The sequence below is a fragment of the Mastacembelus armatus genome, chromosome 22 (assembly GCF_900324485.2).
Source record: "Mastacembelus armatus chromosome 22, fMasArm1.2, whole genome shotgun sequence".
In the NCBI taxonomy this organism is placed as follows: domain Eukaryota; kingdom Metazoa; phylum Chordata; class Actinopteri; order Synbranchiformes; family Mastacembelidae; genus Mastacembelus; species Mastacembelus armatus.
Genome location: NC_046654.1, coordinates 13,420,445 through 13,439,398, shown reverse-complemented (window position 1 = coordinate 13,439,398; position 18,954 = coordinate 13,420,445). Strand labels below are relative to the sequence as shown.

General features: G+C 41.6%; 2 protein-coding genes across 2 annotated transcripts in view; both read left to right on the top strand.

The window, feature by feature from the left end:
* Nucleotides 1-131: 131 nt before the first annotated feature.
* On the top strand, nt 132-3,890 carry LOC113128414 (tripartite motif-containing protein 16-like). Its single transcript, XM_026303734.1, has one exon. The coding sequence runs from the start codon at nt 189-191 to the stop codon at nt 1,890-1,892; it is 1,704 nt and encodes a 567-aa protein (XP_026159519.1). The 5' UTR covers nt 132-188; the 3' UTR covers nt 1,893-3,890.
* Nucleotides 3,891-7,044: 3,154 nt separating this feature from the next.
* The window catches only part of dlgap2a (discs, large (Drosophila) homolog-associated protein 2a), a 41,384-nt gene continuing 29,474 nt past the window's right edge, over nt 7,045-18,954 (top strand). The window contains exons 1-2 of the mRNA XM_026303722.1: nt 7,045-8,136; nt 17,484-17,698. Of these exons, the coding sequence (XP_026159507.1) occupies nt 7,060-8,136; nt 17,484-17,698 (1,292 nt within the window). The 5' untranslated portion in view covers nt 7,045-7,059. The remainder of the gene's footprint in view (nt 8,137-17,483; nt 17,699-18,954) is intronic.

Genomic DNA, 18,954 nt, shown 5'->3' with positions numbered 1-18,954 from the left:
CACATTTCCCACATGTTCCCTCCCCTTCAGATCTACAGTTTGAAGATGGGTGTAACCAAAATGTCAGGAAGTGTAGAAGCCGACCGGCCCCATTCACTCGAGGAACACATGTTGTTGAGATCAGAGCTGAAACTAGTATCACTTCTAACAAAGTGAAAGTCACGCAGTCATTACCACTAAGAGGTGAAATGGCGCAGAAAGGAGTTCAGCTGGACTGGGAAACCTTTTCTTGCTCGATCTGCCTGGATCTACTGAAGGATCCAGTGGCAATTCCCTGTGGACACAGCTACTGCATGACCTGTATTAAAACTCACTGGGATAAAGAGGATGAGAAGAACATCTATAGGTGCCCACAGTGCAGGCAGACCTTCACTCCGAGGCCTGTCTTGGTGAAAAACACCATGTTAGCAACTCTAGTGGAGGAGCTGAAGAAGACTGGACTCCAAGCTGCTCCTGCTGGTCACTGCTATGCTGGACCTGAAGATGTGGCCTGTGATGTCTGCACTGGGAGAAAACTGAAAGCCCTTAAGTCCTGTCTGGTGTGTCTGGTGTCTTACTGTGAGAAACACCTCCAGCCTCATTATGATGCAACTCGGTTAAACAGACACAAGCTGGTGGAGCCCTGCAAGAAGCTCCAGGACAACATCTGCTCTCGTCATGATGAGGTGATGAAGATGTTCTGCCGCACTGATCAGCAGTGTATCTGTTATCTCTGCTCTGTGGAGGAACATAAAGAGCACAACACAGTCTCAGCTGCAGCAGAAAGGACTGAGAGGCAGAGAGAGCTCGAGGAGAGTCGACAGAAAATCCAGCAGAGAATCCAGGACAGAGAGAAAGATGTGAAGGTGCTTCAGCAGGAGCTGGGGGCTATCAGTGGCTCTGCTGATAAAGCACTGGATGACAGTGAGAAGATCTTCACTGAGATGATCCGTCTCCTGAAGAAAAGATGCTTCGATGTGAAGCAGCAGATCAGATCCCAGCAGAAAACCGAAGTGAGTCGAGTGAAGGAGCTTCAGGAGAAGCTGGAGCAGGAGATCACTGAGCTGAAGAGGAAAGACGATGATCTGAAGCAGCTCTCACACACACAGGATCACAACGAGTTTCTACACAACTACCCCTCAGTGTCAGCTCTCAGTGAACCTACAGACTCATCCAGCATCAATATCCGTCCTCTGAGATACTTTGAGGACGTGACAGCAGCTGTGTCAGAGGTCAAAGATAAACTACTGGACATTCTGAGGGAGAAATGGACAAACATCTTACTGGCTCTGGCTGAAGTGGATGTTTTACTGCCAAAACCAGAGCCCGAGACTAGAGCTGAATTCTTACAATATTCAAAGGAAATCACACTGGATCCTAATACGGCACACACACTTCTGTTATTATCTGAGGGGAACAAAAAAGCAACAGTAATGCGCCAGCATCATTCATATTCTAGTCACCCAGACAGATTCACTGAATGGGAACAAGTCCTGAGTAAAGAGAGCCTGGTGGGACGGTGTTACTGGGAGGTGGAGTGGAGTGGGAGAGGAGTTTATGTTGCAGTCACATACAAGGATATCACCAGAGCAGGGAGGTCGAATCAATGTAGATTTGGACTTAATGACCAATCTTGGATACTATATTGTCAAGAAAACAGTTATGACTTTTGGTACAACAGTATCAGGACTCCAGTGTCAGGTCCCCCATCCTCCAGAGTAGGAGTGTACCTGGATCATAGAGCAGGGATTCTGTCCTTCTACAGCGTCTCTGAAACCATGACTCTCCTCCACAGAGTCCAGACCACATTCACTCAGCCTCTCTATGCTGGACTCTGGATTGGATATCGGTTGAATCCTGGACGCTTGTTGCCTGGTCAGTTGAATATTGGAGGCAATGCTGAGTTATGTTAAGTCAAATAGATGCTAAAGGCTTAAAACAGCAAAATGAGCTTATTTCAATAATAAGTTTCAATAATAGTTGCTCATTGTTGTGTGTTTTGTATTAATACATGGGCGCTCAAACTTTTTCAGCTCAAAACATTGGTGACATTAACATAGCAGAGTAAGATTACCCTGAGTAACACAAGCAGTGTTTGGAATGTAAAACTAAAACAGTTCTAATATATGAAAGTTGCAAAAATGACATCCCTGGCATTAACATTTCATAATTCCTTATGAAATTCTGTTTGAAATTGAAATTCTTTTCTCACACCAGTGACAAACAAAAAAAAAGTTGACATGCTAAACTAAACCATCAAATGGAACATAAACACATGATGTTAGTAAATGTCAGGACACTGTTTCTTGAACGTCTCTTCTTTGCACAGGAAAAACTGACTTTCCTTGATGCTGAGGAGAGTTCGTTTTGAGATGTTTGTCCAGTTTGTTTATTTTAAAGCTTTCATTACTGAGGACCTCCCCACATAAGATGCACTGAGGCCTCACCTCTGACTTTCGAAAGGGTTTAGTGAAGCCAAAGTTTATATTTAGTAAATTCATTTGTATTAGAATTCAGTCAGATATTTTTTACTTTGCCAGTCGGTCACCCAGTAGAAATGAAATTTGGAAAAGATGCAGCATGATTCAAACTGGGTGTGGGTGGAACTATGATCTTGGCTTCCTGTTTTATCTCTGCCTTGTTTTTCGACCAAACTGATCATGTAAAATGTTTAATTTACTGTCTGTATTTCCACAGGAAGTTATTGTTTTATTCAACAATGAAACTGGGGGTTGAATTACAGGCATGTTTTATTAGCCAAGAGCAATATAAAATAGATGGACAGTGTACAGTAATTTCAATAGATGTTAGTGTATCAGCATGTCTTGTCACCATGACAAGAGCTCCTGTACAGCCTGTTCATGTTAAAAATAGAAATATCACTGAATGCATATATATCTAATAGACCTTTTCAACTAAATGTACTGTTGTTTTCATACATACCTATTATGTTTCAATAGATCCTTTTACATTTTGTGATGTAGACCTGCAGTACTAGTCACTGGTTGCTGTAGCCTCAATGATAAGCCACTGCGCTGACCACTACCAAGTCTGAAGGTCGTAACCCTTTGATCTCTCAGTTTAGTCCAGCGTTTTATTATCTTTTAACTTTGTTTTCAACTCCAGTTAAGGTTTGAGCCAGTGGACTAGTGGGAGCTGTCAGTGATACTCAGTGCAGATATAATGCTATTTAAATGCTAATGTGTTAAGAGGAGCAAAACGACCTTTACTCACACGGCACATGGGCAGAGCAGCACAAAACAACAGCCCTTAAAAAAATGAGTCTCTTCCTCCGACTCTGTTTCCCTTCCCTATGCACCTGGTGTCAGATCTAAGGTGTGTTTATCACCGTTGAGACCAGAGGGTTTTAACAACACTATAGATGTGGGTATTAATTCAAGTGTCAGGTCAGATATGATTGGATGATTGAGGAACGTAAAGTCAAAAGAGGTTAGAGTATTTATCATGGGGAAATGTCTGCTTCCGAACCCAGGGTTTCTTATTATTGCAGTAAGAAAGTCTGTGTTTTTTTTTTTTTGGTTTTAATTCCTAAAAAATACCAGATTTTCTTCATTACCTTCATCTGTGTAATTGTAATATTATCGTTCCCCCATTGACATTTACTGTAAGAGCACAATAGCTTGACATTTAAAGTAAATGTTTACTTTCTGCGGTATATTCTAAAAACACCCTCCATCCTAGCAGCCCATCAGAGCAGTTGGCACCCTTTCCAGGAAGGCCAATAATGTGATGGCAGGTGCTGGTATCAGTGCAAAAACAACAAGGACTCTGTCTGTCCACAGATGTCACAGATACTTGTCTCCCTGTGTGCCGAACACTTGCCAGAAGGATGTTCGCTCACTGAGAGAGCCTCTATCCCCTCGCTCCGCCGTCTGTAAATATTAAATAACCTTTGAAATGTTTTGTGGGACTTCGTGTGTCTACTTTTTTCTTTCCTTTAGCTAAAGTTAAATTCTGCATCAACAGAGGAAGAGGTGAAAAAGGAGAGAGAGAGAGAGAGATACAGGATGGTGGATCTGTCATCTGTCGAATAATCTCAGGAAATGCCGAAACTCTGCCAGTAGATAATTTATTCAGTGCAGCTCCCTGTGATACCTCAAGGAATAGTCTGCTGTCAGAGAAAGGCCTTGGAGTAAGACAGTGACATAACTTCAGACAGAGATGTAGCATCACATCAATCAATAATGCACCATTACCCTCTTGCTGCAATAACTAGCAGGCAGTGAACTAGGCAGCCAAAGCACGTTCACCTGATTTAGACTCTTGAATTGTACTCCTCAGTAATATTTATGAATTTTCAGCTTAGTTATACAGAACGTACCCTTACAAAGTCCCTCCTGAGGGAAAATGCCTTATCTTTTCCCTCATGTATGCTTAGAGTAGTCTGGATTAATTTTCCATCAGCCTGCCAAGTAGATGTCCTCATGTAAAACCAGTAAACAACAAAAATTTGTTTTCATCTCGACAGATGGAGGATGACAGCAACAGAAGGGGACGGCTGCACCTTAGGGGTTGGGGACCTAAGACCTTGTTAAAATTAATTTTGAAAGGAATAAATTTCATCCAATTTGAAAGATGAAAAGGAAGCATGCACCCTTCATCACTAGTGGTACAGTTAGTCATTCTCACAAATTTGAAGTTTTTTTTATTATTATTATTTATTAGACTCTCTCAAAACTGCTACTACTACAAGACTACTACTGTTGACTACTATAACTATAAAGGTGGAGTGTTGGACTGCATGTTATGACATGGCTGATGTAGTGGGTTGCAGTTGTCCAGATGTTCCTAACAACATGCTTGGTGACTGTGTATTAGTACTGTCAAGCATTTTATCTCCAGCTCCTGGCTGAGCTTTAGTCAGCTGAGGGACATGATAGACCCTTATCCTATCCTCCTATCACCTTAAACTTTACCTGAGGGCAGAAATCTTTAATAATTCACACTCTCCATCACCAAAAAAATATTTGAAATCAACAGCCCTGGGAGTGACTGTTCATGTCATTTTGTGTTTTAATGGTCCAACTGTTTAAAGACAACTCCACAGATTTTACATATCAAAGTGTGTTTACGGGGTGTGGGGAGTTCTATTGCATGTGTGAAAAAGCTTTGTGTGCCTTCAGAGGGAACTGAATGTCACTTGTCACTTGTGGAACTTCAGTCAGTCTGGTTTGGGGATGAAGGTTGAAAAGTTTGATGTTCCACATTTAAAAAAAAATAAAAAATCTGTGAAGAATAATGCTCCCAGATCTTCAACTAATCTGTTATTGTGGGTAATGTACTGTAGGAAGACTAACATGTGGAATAAAAAAAAAAAAAAAAAAAAGAGATGAGATCTCTGATTCTGCTGCATCTATTTTGATCCCTTTGATTATACCAAGTCTGACAATGTTAGATGAGTGCAGTGCTAATTGGTATTCCTTTGAAGCACGGGTGGAAGAAAATGCTTACACACAAAACAGAAAGACGGAGTTGTTCGTTGCAAAGAAAGTTTTGGGGAAAGACAAAATGGTTTGTCCTCATTAATTAATGAGGAAAGGACAGGAAGCTGAGGGATGGTGTGACCTTAATTTAAAACTACCCCCACAATGAGAGGAACATAAAAACATTTAGTCAGAATCTCAGCCTAGCAGTACAAATCACTTGGGCGGTGCACAGGGTTGTGACACATCAATACTAATTTGATTCATTTGTGCACCTGAATAAGCCACATGAAGGTATTAAAGTTTACCAAACTCTTCTAAGAATGTATTGACTTGTTAATACATTGGTATATTTTAAAAGTGTCCTCTTTCTATCTTATTGTGACAACTAATAAACATTCTCCTTCATTTTATGGGCTTACAGTGGGAGTGAAAGTGCAAGAGTTTATGATGCATATCAGGCAGCTTAGAAATTGTTTTTCTCTGTTTGTTTGCTTCCTACCAGTCCAGGGTGGACCCCTGCCTTCCACCCGAAAGAGAGCTGGGATAGGCTCCAGCAGATCCCCGTGACCCTGGTTAAGGGATAAGCGGGTATAGAAAATGGATGGATGGATGGATGGATTGATGTTTGCTTCCTATTTCATAAGACAGGGTGCAGTTAAGTTTGAAATATGACCTGGAGAATTTCTCTCTACCACAATATTTAGCTTTCAGTCAAAAGGATCATTATTTTATGTTTGTTATTAATAAGACTTAACACATTAATTATACAGCATAACTGTGATTGCACAAATAGCCATATTTGTTGTATTTGAAGACTTTCAGATGTGAATCTGTCTTTTAATCCCACCGTCCTGATGCAGTTTAAAGAAAAGGCATTGTAATTAAAATGAGAGTATACACTGGTGTGGCATGTATATTAGTAAACTTTATGTCTCATTAAGTTAAATACGTTGGAGTGCTGGGATATCTGCCTTTGGTGGCCGGTCACAGAGAATTGGATTTTAACTTAAGACTACATAGCCAATGGAAAGAAAATGAGGGAGGGTGCATGTGGTGATCGCTTCCCAAGGGCGCCTATCAGGCCGTACACCTCACAACACTCTCCTCAGGGCTTTGACGGATGACACCAGCTCCACAGAGTGATAGGCTATTATTTCGCTTTGCATTGGATAAATGGCATTGTGGTCTCCTACCTGTTGTCTGCCCTTCTCTTTCTTTCACTCTATTTTTTCCCTGTTGCTTCAGCCATATGTCATCATGGACCGTAACAGAGAGGGAAAATAGCGTGCAGGAGATTTTTTATGGGCAATCTGTTGATTTCACTTCCATATTTCATGCATTTTGAGGGGTTTTGTGGATGTGCGCGTGTATGTGTGTGTCCTTTGTAGCTGAAATGGATGTGAAGTGTGAAAGCATGGTGGATAATGACCAGCCTGTTTGAGGACATGTGATTTGGTACTAGGCTTTTCCTCCACCATCATTACGTGTGAAATCCAGTTCTTTTTTTGGGAAAATGCTCTTTTTATACCCTGGGTGTGATCTAGTTTTCTGTCTCTGATTTTCAGACCAGCAGTATTCATGGTCACCCTCGCAGTACTTCGATGAGGACACCTACTCCCCTCCACGCAGGAACATGAAGGGTCTCTCCGGCGGCCGCCCTGTCCAGCTCCAGCTCACCTCTCCCACCTCTGCTCACACCTGCGGCCTGAGTGAATGCGACCATTCCCTGGACCACCACCTCCACCATGGTGACTCACGGCCCCCCTCCTACCTCCTTAGCCCTACTGAGAGCTGCCCTCTCGAGGGTCACCACCACTGCTCCCCACGGAGCTCCATCCACTCTGAGTGCATGGTGACGCCAGCGTCTATGTCAGCCACTGACCACTCTATCTCTAGTAGCACTTTCCCCCGCATGCACTACGGCAGTGCTTTGCGGGACAGTGGTGGGAACACTTCTGGGAGTAAGGACTCCAGAGACGACGGTGGCTCATCCTCGCATGGTGGCAGCAGTAAAATGAACCGAATCCCAGCAAACCTCCTGGACCAATTTGAAAAGCAGATGCCCCTACACCGAGATGGCTTCCACACATTGCAGTACCAACGCACCTCCACCACAACCACAACTACAGAGCAGCGCAACGAAAGCCCTGGGCGAATACGCCACTTAGTTCATTCAGTACAAAAGCTCTTCACAAAGTCACACTCTCTAGAAGGATCTTCAAAGATGAATGGTACCAAAAATGATTCGCACCGGGATAGTTCACACCACCACCATCACCACCATCAAGGCCACCACAAACACAGCAAACGCAGCAAGAGCAAAGAACGTAAATCTGATGGTAGCGGCAAGCAACGCTCAGGAGGCTGGTGGAGCTCGGATGACAATCTGGATAGTGACAGCACGTATAGAACACCGAGCATCATGTCACGGCATCCTGTGGACCACATCAGCCACTGCTACCCTGACTCCATGCATGGCCACCTGGCAGGAGACCTGTCACTAAAAACGTCCAAGAGTAACAACGACGTCAAGTGTTCAGCCTGCGAGATAAGCATGGCCCCGGAGGGTAAGTTCATGAAGAGGAGCTCCTGGTCAACTCTAACGGTTAGCCAAGCCAAGGAGGCCTACAGGAAGTCCTCACTCAATCTGGAGAAACCCATGACACCCACTGACCTAAAGCCCAACCTCAGGCCCTGTCACTATCTACAGGTGAGTTTAGCATATTTTGCTTTGTGTCATTCAGCTTCAGCAGTACTACCCATGTGATTTACATCATGCATACAAAAACCTGCATGCATGTTTTTTTTTTTGTTTTCTTTTTATGGCAAATGATCAATATGTTTAGTGTTTTTTTAATGCATAGATCTATGGATGGCTAGATCTTCTAGATGATGAGAAATGACAGGGTGTGTTAAAAGGATTATTTATCTCACAGTCACTGCAATAAATGAATGTCCACTCACCATAATGTAACATTCATATGACTGCAACACAAAACAAGTATTAATCCCAAAACGTAAGCATGCTAAAAGTTTTTTTTTTTCTTTAGGCAAAATTAGAAAAAATAGGACTCATCTCACCTGCATTTCTGACTGATCTACATATTTAATATTTGTCGCTGCCCTGCATATTCCAATATGAACCTGTCCTGTGGTTCAGCATAAGGGATTTCTACAGCACAACAAATCAATTAACTCCATAAATGATCTGCGCCAGAGGGGGAAGAGTCAGTAGTATAAGAATAAAAGACCAGAGATCAATGTTGATTTTTATCATGTAGTTTGATTAGATTCTGCATAGGTTTGAGCTCCTAAACAAAGGTTAGCATTTAGCTCAGGCCCCGTGATTAGCTGTGCGTGACAACCCATAGCACTACAGGGATCAATCCAGCGTGAGTCAGCACTTCTCACAGAAGTGTCTCACGGGTTTTATATGCATGCTGAAGGGTATATGAGAAGTGAAAGCATGCTTAGAAATCCCAAATTGCAAATCCAAGCAGGGTAAAATAGATTCTGTAACAACGCTGCTCAATATAAACAATGTGGTACCAGATAGCATCATGTAAGTGCCGCCTGAAGCCAAAATAAAGTGAGCACTTCAGCACAATGGCAGAGAGACTTGATATTCTAAGCAGAGTGTATGGATTAGAGATGGTTGTAAATAGAAAGCCAATACATTACTCAAATCAGCCAATGTAGCCAATGAAAGCACTCAGTTTAAGCTTATGTCAATAGAAAATGATTTAGAGGACTAATTTTGCCTGCAGTAATTTAAAGCACAGTTGATGATCACGTTGAATCAGACATACAGTGCCCTCATTCACTCAAATTTTCTACAAAACTAAATGCAGTAAATGCAGTGTTCAATGCCCCCCTCCACACACACACACACACCTTCCTTACTTTCATTTGGTCATTCAGCTGAGGTGGTGTCCGAGTCACTGCACTATAAACACTTCTAAAAATATCTTCCACTCCAGCTTTCTGCCGCAGGGTTATATTTAGCCCAGCCTTATCAATCCAATCCTTGCAGGGTGACACATCTTCCCTCCCCAGAGGAGAATCAGTGCCCTCTCATGGAGCTGGAAGATGTATAGAAGGAGAGAGGGAGAGAAAGTTTAAGATGCATACCGCTGAGGTCTGTGCCTCTGTGAATGCACTGAGGTACTCCAGGAAACAGCAAAAGAGATGTTTATGCTCCCTGTGGCTACTGTTGGCGCTCATCATCAGGAGCAGTCAGGCAGGGCGACGGAGCTAATAGTCAGCGAACACCGAAGGGTCACATTGAGAAGTTCTCACTTCCTGCTGCTACTGAGTTGGGATTACCGACAACTGTCTGCATTGTAACAACATGACGTGGATCCAGGGAGAGTGTGTGTGCGCTCAATTGTACGCAATGTCTGTCCATGTGTGAGTGAGAGTGTGTGGGAGGGTTTTTTTTTTTTCACTTTATTGCACACCAGATGGTTTGATGATGTGCTAGTCACCTTGTTTGCGTCCTTGGTTGATGACAGAGGGAACGAGAACCTCAAGTTTATGAGACCACAAACAGGATGATGTGTCTTGCTGAGGAGGGTTAATGTGTGTGAATGCAGCAGGTGTGTGTGACTCTTAGCACATGTGTATTAAGGAACGATCAATCAACTGGACATCAGGGAAGACAGAGGTAGATTTATATTGGCTGTGCTTTCTTTTCTAAGACAAATCTTGGGGAATCAGACCTGACATTAGCCATCTCTATTTGTCCCTGGCTAAGTCATTTCACAAATTAGCCCCAATTAGCCCTCCCCAAGGCACACAGGCACTTCGTATTATTCCTTCCTGAGTTTAACTATGAACTTGAGCTTAATGAAAAGAGGTGATTGTGGCAAAACATTCATCTAGTGTTGGCAACAGACTCCCCTGGATGAATTTCAAACGGCACAGTGTGCATATAGGTGTGTGGGCTGCTGTGTCTCCTGTGCTCTCTCTTGCACACATTCACCAAATTAGATATGTAAATACACCTGGACTGCAGTAACAGCTGAAATCTATGCCTCCACCACCTTCTTTGCACCCGGCCTTCACAGCACAATAACTTTTTCTTACTGACAGCTCTCAGCCCTGATTAAGACAGCTACTCCAGCAGAATCTACCCCGTTCTCTCCCCGCATAGAGTACTGTAGTACAAAGGGAGGATTAGTCTTTGATAGTTTTGCTGATAGGGCATTGCGGTGGGATTTAATAAGCCAATTAATTGCCATGTTGCTTGCCAAAGATCAAGCTTGAAAGGTTGATGATTAAAACACAAAAGGGAAGTGCAAAGCAGCAGAAACAAAACTCTTACTGTGACAGAAAGCGACTGTAACATACACAAGGGTTCCCTAACTTTTTTATTAATGGGTTCCCAGATAATTGTCAGGCTGTGAACCACCGCTTAGTAAGATCTCGTCCCTGGGACCACAGGACCCAACAGTAGTTTATATCTGAATGCTACTCATCTTTGCTGCCCAAGGCGACAGGGGAGATCGTGGTTACACTGTCGACAAGCATCTGCTTGTATTTGTGTGTTAGTATCACAAACGTCACGATTCCCTTGATTATAGAAGTAGCTTGTTAGGCCATAACCATTTAATAGTCAATTGTTAAGCACCAGTTTTGTGTGTTCTACAGCTCTCTCAAGCCAGATCAATAATAATGGCCAACTATGATAGCATCCTAATTCTGGGAGGGTTTAACGTCCATATTTGCTGCTCCAGTAGCATTTTCTCACCAAGAATTAATTTCTGTATTCGTATTCGTCTTAACAAGCCAATTCATGCCATTTGGTGAGTATACAATACAGAACAAGTTAGATTTTGTGAGTTTGGTTTGGTTTTAACTGCATTGTCCTTGATATTATTTATTTTTTGATTTGTTAACATCGATCTATTAAATCTTTTCATATGGTTAGGTTTGAACACCTTAAATCAGTCTCCTATAGGCGGCCAAAAATGTCTAATAAACCCACTGTACAGTGTTTTTCAAACACCAGAAGGCAGCCAGACAAAGCCAACCTACAGCAGCTGATGAAGAAAGTCCAGCATGTAGCATATTAAGGAGTCACATATTGTTTCCTCAGGAGATGGTCTGGACCACAACACAGTTATACAGAGTAAATATTGCAATAACATTAGTGGCCAAATGTTACTGATGGCAAAAACACATTATTAATACAAATGTTCCATTGTCTGCTGGATGTGAATATAAGCTATTATATGCAGCACATGAACCATAACACCCAAGTGATATGTTGGTGATTCTGTGTCTGTCATATTGTTTTCATATTTTCCTTCCCTCAATTGCCAAAAATGTATTAATGCAGCCCTAAAAAGGCCCAACTGCACAATCAGCCAGTGAGCCTCCTCTTAGCACCACACATCTTGGTTTGAAGCTGATGTGGATCGTCACAAACTGGCTCAGAGATTGTGACAATGAGTAAATTCACACTAGAGAATTATTGGGAATAAACAGCATTTATTAAAGCTAAAGTTTACAGATAAATGGTGTATGCAGATAAACGTCAGCAGTGTAAGAACTGCAGCAGTGTGTGAGGCATGTGCTGTAGAGGTGTTGAAGAAGACGATGCAGGGTTGATGTCAGCTGAAAGAAGATAGCAGCACTAAGCACTTGTGTAAGCTTTTATGATGCTGAGTTGACGAACCTCCACTATCAGCCAATTGTCTGCTGAGCTTGACAGGGATAACCCTCTTGACAGTAGGAGGGGATGTATTACGACTAGTATGCTGACAGTGTTCAACTTTGACCAGTGAAGTTTCACCTGTGACAGCTGTCACTTGCACAAAATACCAGGTAAAAGGTTCCCAGGTTTTTAGAAAAAAAAAAAAAACCGAGACCTGTTACCTCATGCGGGTCTTTTCAGGGTCTACTTCCCGTCAGTTGTGGCCGGAACATGTGAAAAGCCCGAAAAGGGTCTTTACTCGACTTGGTGTCTAGTGCATCTCGATTGACTCAGTGTGAAGAAACAGAATGACAGGATCCTCCCAAACACCTGAGCTGCTCTCTGTGTCGCAAACATGAGGAGAAATATCATTATGGTCATGCTGAAGTAGTGAATTCTAATTTTCTTTCCCCTCCAAGTGACTCAGACATGATTCTTTAACACACACTGGGTTCTCTTGTGCGGTTGTAGAATAAACATTGAGAAGAGCAGCCACAGCAACAGTGGTCAGAGGAGAAATGAAGTACATGACCTTTATTAAATAAGTTGGTTATAAACAGGAGTCATGGGGACACTATGAAATGTGCATATAGTATATGCCACTCAACTATTGGGGTACTTAAGTTGCAGATTTGTTACCAGGCATGAAGAAGCTTGTTTCCAATGCATAGATTGGTGGAAGTACATCCTGAATGAGCGTTCCAGGTCAGTAAACATTATTGTAGCTATTCCTCAGCCTCATCACATCTACATTTGCCAAGATATCCTGGGGAATTTTAGACATAGCAGCTGGGATCTAGGGATAGCAATATATTTTTGATGGTTTGTGCACATTTGTCCAGGCTAAACTGTCTTAACTTAATTTTTACTTTTGGCTTTTAGTGACAGGTTTCAACAGGTATTGGATGGATTGCCATGAAGTGTGTTATATAGTATCCACCCATCCATCCCTCCATCCATCCATCCATCCCTCCATCCATCCATCCATCCATTATCTATACCCACTTATTCCTCTTCAGGGTCACAGGGACCTGCTGGAGCCTATCCCAGCTCTCTTTGGGTGAAAGGCAGGGGTACACCCTGGACAGGTCACCAGTCCATCACAGGGCCACATAGAGACAAACAACCTCACACACTCACACTCACTCCTATGGGCAATTTAGAGTCACCAATCAACCTGACATACATGTTTTTGGACTGTGGGAGGAAACCAGAGTACCTGGAGAAAACCCACACAAGCTCAGGGAGAACATGCAGACTCCTCACAGAAAGGCCAGGTTGTGAGGCAACAGTGTTGACTACATTTTTTTGGGGTTTTTTTTTTGTTTTTTTATCTAGCAGTCAGGTCTAGTTTAAGTTCTAACGATTTGTGACCAAATTGACCTGCATATTAATAACATTAAAAAATATTTAGTGCTAATTAGCAAAATGTTACATTTTAATATACTAAAACTATGGTGATGACCACAGTAAATAATATTCTTTCCTTGGTTTTATGGCTGTACTCACTTATGTCCTGTTATTTGCTGTTAAGTGTCAGACTTCAATTTAGATTTAGTGTCAGAAATAGGGACAGATAGAGTTAGTCAGATCTTATTTATTCAACATATCCATGCAATCTTGTGGGAGGAAATGAGAGGCTGGAGGCTGGTGGGTGGGATTACCAATGACTGAACCTTTAAGAGCTCTCTTACTCTCTCCCTGCCTTTCCCTGTCCCAGCCACCTTCTCTGTGTTTCACTGCATCCCTTCCATCCTGCCTCCCTCGTTCTGTCATTCTGGCTGTCTTACTGTATGTCTTTATTTAATGGCAGTGACTTATGTCTCCTAGTGGGAAAGTTGCTGTGTATAGATAGAACCACAGAGGTAATCAGTGAAATGCATCGGTGCACTGCAGGAGCTTTGGCACCACACAAGCTGTGGCAAATGCAAATGCATGTACAGTGCTGCAACAAGATGCTTGTGAGTCATTTCACCAGTGTTATTTGTCAGCAAGGTTGGTTGGTGTAGCAGATGATGAGTACGTATAAATAGTTATGGCCCGTCAAGAAAACCTTCATCATACTGTAGAACATGAAACTTTTAATTCCCCCCAAATCAAGTACAGTAGGTTCTTTAATGAGCAAAATCCAGGAAATAAAAGTTCTGTTATCATGAAAATGTAATAATAAATATCAAATATTCACACACACAGGCTGTGATTTCTCACACAAAGCTTCCAGAAACTTCAGCTCTTATTCACAAAGGACCTTGCATCATCACCACAAAATGTGCCATTGAACAGAACAGGATCACATTTCTTTAGTAAACAGACTCATCAAAACTTCCCTGAAAGACATCGTGTCTTTCATTGTGCTGGGACACCATGTGTGTTTTCACAGCAGTCAGTATGAGTGCACTGCTACTCAGCCCGTTTCTTATCTTCATAGGGATACACCCTACAATCTATCCAGTTTCTCAGCAAATCCAAATTAAACAAATCTCACCACAGCCCGTGCCTGTCCTCTGGCATTCCGTTCATTAATTAGACATCTAAAAATATCAAACCCCTTCAAGACTTAATTAACCCATCGACTCCATTTGGTAGCTGGTGCATGTCTGTCTTTGGAGGGCAGATGAATGACTTTTATCAGTGTGTGGTGTGCGCACACACATCTGTGCGAGTTCTGGATGGAAGACCTCACAGTCAGCTTATGTATTCTTGTATACGTGTATATGCTCTTTTCTGCTCGGTTGTGTGCATTCATGTGTGGCATTTGTTGTGGAAGTCTGTCTTATTGTTCTTCATACCAATTTACTAATATTTTTTGCCATGATGTAACACCACAGCCTTGGAGTGAAATCTGCTACCAAGCTCTGAAGACATGAGGGATAGAATCATGCCTTTTGCCATGCTAACTTCACAACATAATGGAAAAATAAGAGTCAAAGGCTGCTTTCATTCAGTATTCTCTGTGATTAACAGAGCAGATTGTAATAAAGCCATAACTGATCAGTTATTCAAACAATTTTGATGTAATGCTTGCATTGATGCCAGGGTAGTAGAGTTTGTGTCATGAGGAAATCTTTTTTTTTTTTTTTCTCAAAACACAATACCCTTTCATGCTGTTAATGAATTTTATCTCTCATGAAGGTGACATGTCAGAATAGTTTCCAGTAACAACCATTTTCTGTTGGGAATTTCAGCCGCTTTTCATTGAAATGATCATTTTTTGTTTTTGTTTCCTGTGAATAATAATTACATTTCAATTGTTGTTTTCCAAAAGATGACATTTGCGTCAGAAATGATTAGAGCGTCTGACGCATTTGTGACATTTGGATGCAGCCCATCTTGTCCTGACATGCCACAACCAAGCAGTTCATTGTGAACCTGTGAGGATTGAATCATTGCCTCGCAGAAGAAAGTTTTAATCACAAAAAATATATCAGTATGATCATACATTTATCCAGTGTTTTAATCATTAATATTGGTTGTGTGTGTGTGTGTGTGGGGGGGGGGGGTGTTAAAACTCCTCATAACTGCAGAGGTACGGTAAAGTCAAAGAAATATGGACCCAAGTCAGATTTAACTTAATGAAATCTAGCACTGGGTGGATATGGCACTGTGCCGAGACTGATCCAGCTGCCAGGACGTTAAAATGACAGATGGATACAGCATTGGAGAAGCCTTCAACTTCTACACTGAATTTAATAGTTACTGACAATGTCATATTTTATGAGTGCATATTATTGATCATGTAAATGTGTGTCCAGCTAAAGCTTCTGACCATCGCACACAGTCAGCAGAGTACAAGGTGTATCTAGAAGGGGAAATTAAGAAGAGAGGAAGAGAAGCGTTTGTGTGACTCTAGAGGGTCCCTGCATCGGTGTGTTGTGTTGTATTAACTGTTATCAGAGTCTAAGACCCTGACTCAGCTGCTACTGTTGTAGTCACAGTAATTGAATTCTGTTGTACTGTTCAAAGCAAAATGAAAGTGCGTATAGAGAGAGTTAGGAGGAGTGATATTGTGTGTAATGAGCTTGCAAACAATCATCATCAGCAGATTTTAATAAGCAGAACTATTCTGAATACAGAAACCTGTCAGCATCGTGTAATGTCTACGTATCTGTTTATATACCTAAAGTGAGTGACATTGATTTCAATAGCAAAACTGCCAATCTGACCAAAGCATGCAAGATTAATATCAGTGCATTAGCCCGCCCTTAGTTCTGTGCTGCCAGAGCATCTATAGAGCAAGACACTGTTTTTAAAGACCAGACACAAATGAGACACATTGCTCTCACTCTGAAAGAGATAATGGTGAAGCTGATGTCTGGACCTTCAATTATCTGATTTAACTGGTGGAAAAAAATTCGAACATGTAAATTGCCCGGCTTGTTTTGATGGCAGGTTTCCACGCAAGGTAACTAAGACAAGTTTCAAGTTGTCTTCTATCAGCAATTACAATTAGCAGCCCAGTCAAATTCATAACAGGTTTTCAGCAGTTTGTTACCTGGCCAAACCACCACAAAAAAAAAAAAAAAAAGGGAAAATACAGAGCACTGTGTGAAACTGTGTGAAGGCTTTAATGTTTGTTGACTTATAAAAATGGTTGTGTAACTCAATAGATGGAACTAACTGTGGCAGAGGTAGGGGGCTTGGTTCAGTTGTCTATTAAATGACATGTTCCTCTAAAACCTGTAAGATGTTATTACACAGTTTTTTATGTGGTTAATTCTCTCATGCATTGCTTCATCTAGTCTTACATGGCCCTCTAAGCAAAAAATGCATGGTCACTGTGCTCTAGCAAGGCAGGGGTGGGAGTATAATGTATTTAAGATGCACGATCATGAACCTTTACCTGCAGTACAGTTGGCAGAAAAATACAGACTATAACCTGACTCTACCTCAGCTTTACAGGGCATGTTAGCATTTTTCAGGTCAGAGTTATACTACAGCAACTATCTGGAGAAGAAGGTTGAAATTTTTCTGGCTAAAGCACCAGACTTGTCCCTGTGGAGTTGGCAGAGAGCAAAACAGAACTAAATAGAGAGTGAATATTTGCCTTGCATTCACCAGGTGGGCCAAAACAGAGCTGCGAACAAATTCTAATATTGATTCATGCATTGCTGTATGTGTAGGCAGCAGCTATCATGTTCTCCATAACAGTTAAAAAAAAGTTGACCCTATGACATTACACCAGCTTGGTGCATTGACCCCAGCGCTGAAAATTATCAATTGGGTAATTGGTAATTATTAGTTTTATATTAAATTAGTAAGTCAGCAAAAAACAAACTGCCGCTATATCAGATATGGAGTCCATGCTCCTGTAAACTAACCAGTGTGTGTGTGTCTTTGTCCCTTCTTGTAATACCCAGGTGCCCCAGGATGAGTGGGGTGGTTACCTTGGAGATGGGAAGGATGACGAGATCCCTTGTCGTCGAATGCGGAGCAGCAGCTATGTTAAAGCCATGGGGGATGAAGAGAGCGGAGAGTCGGACTCCAGCCCCAAGACATCGCCTCAGAAGTTAGTGCGGCCAGATGCCCTGGTCAAGGCCATCATCAGACCCAGGGACCTGCTGGACTCCCAGAGGTGCAACACATTCAACTTTAATGTTTCAGTAGTTCACTGGGTTTAGCTCTTTACTTTTTTCTTTTATCTTGCATGTCCTTGTTCATTTGTTCACTTTGCCTCAAGTGTAGATGGTACAAATTGAAATAAGGTCTGTATGTACCAGTGGTGGTTCTAAGTAAATGAATCTCCCAGTGACGTGAAATAATTCTGTTTGCCTTGAGTGTGCCTTTAGTCAGCTTAGGATCATTTTATGTTTTGAGCAACATCATACTTGTTTACAACTTGTTAATTTCCCTCTGGCAGTGTTGGTAGTTGTCTTGTCGTATGGCCCCACCACTACATCAGTGCCAAACACTCGCTAGCAGAAGTCTGTACTCTCTGGGATCCCTTTTTGGGTATTCATATCAGTCTTTGATTATGAAAAAGTGTTAAGTGTGTTCTTCTGGGATGTGTCCTATTAAATGATGAGGAAATGGAGGACTTTTGTTTTGGTAACTGTGCAGCAGAAGGAAGCCTCATAAGAGGATTATATGACAAGACAAGACAATGTCACAGGAAAATAAAGCAACTATGCTATGAACAGATCCAAAGGAAGTTACAATGATTACAATATTAACAAATGTATATTAAAAAAGTGATGTAGCCTTGCTTTCAGTAATGCTATAATCAAGAGGCCCTTCAGTAACAGCTTTTTTCCCCTTAAGTGTTTGAGTGGGCTGTGTTAATATTAAAGCTAAAGTTATTAATACGTATGCAAGACAAATTGTAGTAGAATGAGACACAGTGATGATAAACTGTTTTAGGTCAGAAGAAGATTCAATGGTCTTTCCTGCTGTTTTTACTTTGCTTTGCATGGCCTGGTAATTTTTGTTTTGGAGCACTGCACATCCTGTCTCCATTGCTTCTCATTCATTTTCAGCCCAGTTCATTTAAACATGTGTAAGGTAAACAATAACTATAGATACAAAAGAGGTATGCCAAAACCTGTTGTTCTTGTCAATCAGGAGTTGTTATGTAAAAAGCAGATTTTTTTTTTTAACATTTTTTTGTTTTCACTTATGAATACTATTTTCACATTCAGGTGAAGCTATTCAACTTATCATATTTTACTGCCAGTTGTAGTTTTAAATTGTGTTGTTACAGTACCTCACCCCAAATTACTGCATTGTGCATGGCAGGTTCAGCTTTTCAAAAGTCAAAAGTGTGGCAGTACCAAAAAGGAAATTCACTTTTGTTATCCTTTCAAAAGGACCCATTTCTCTTTGTTCACAGCA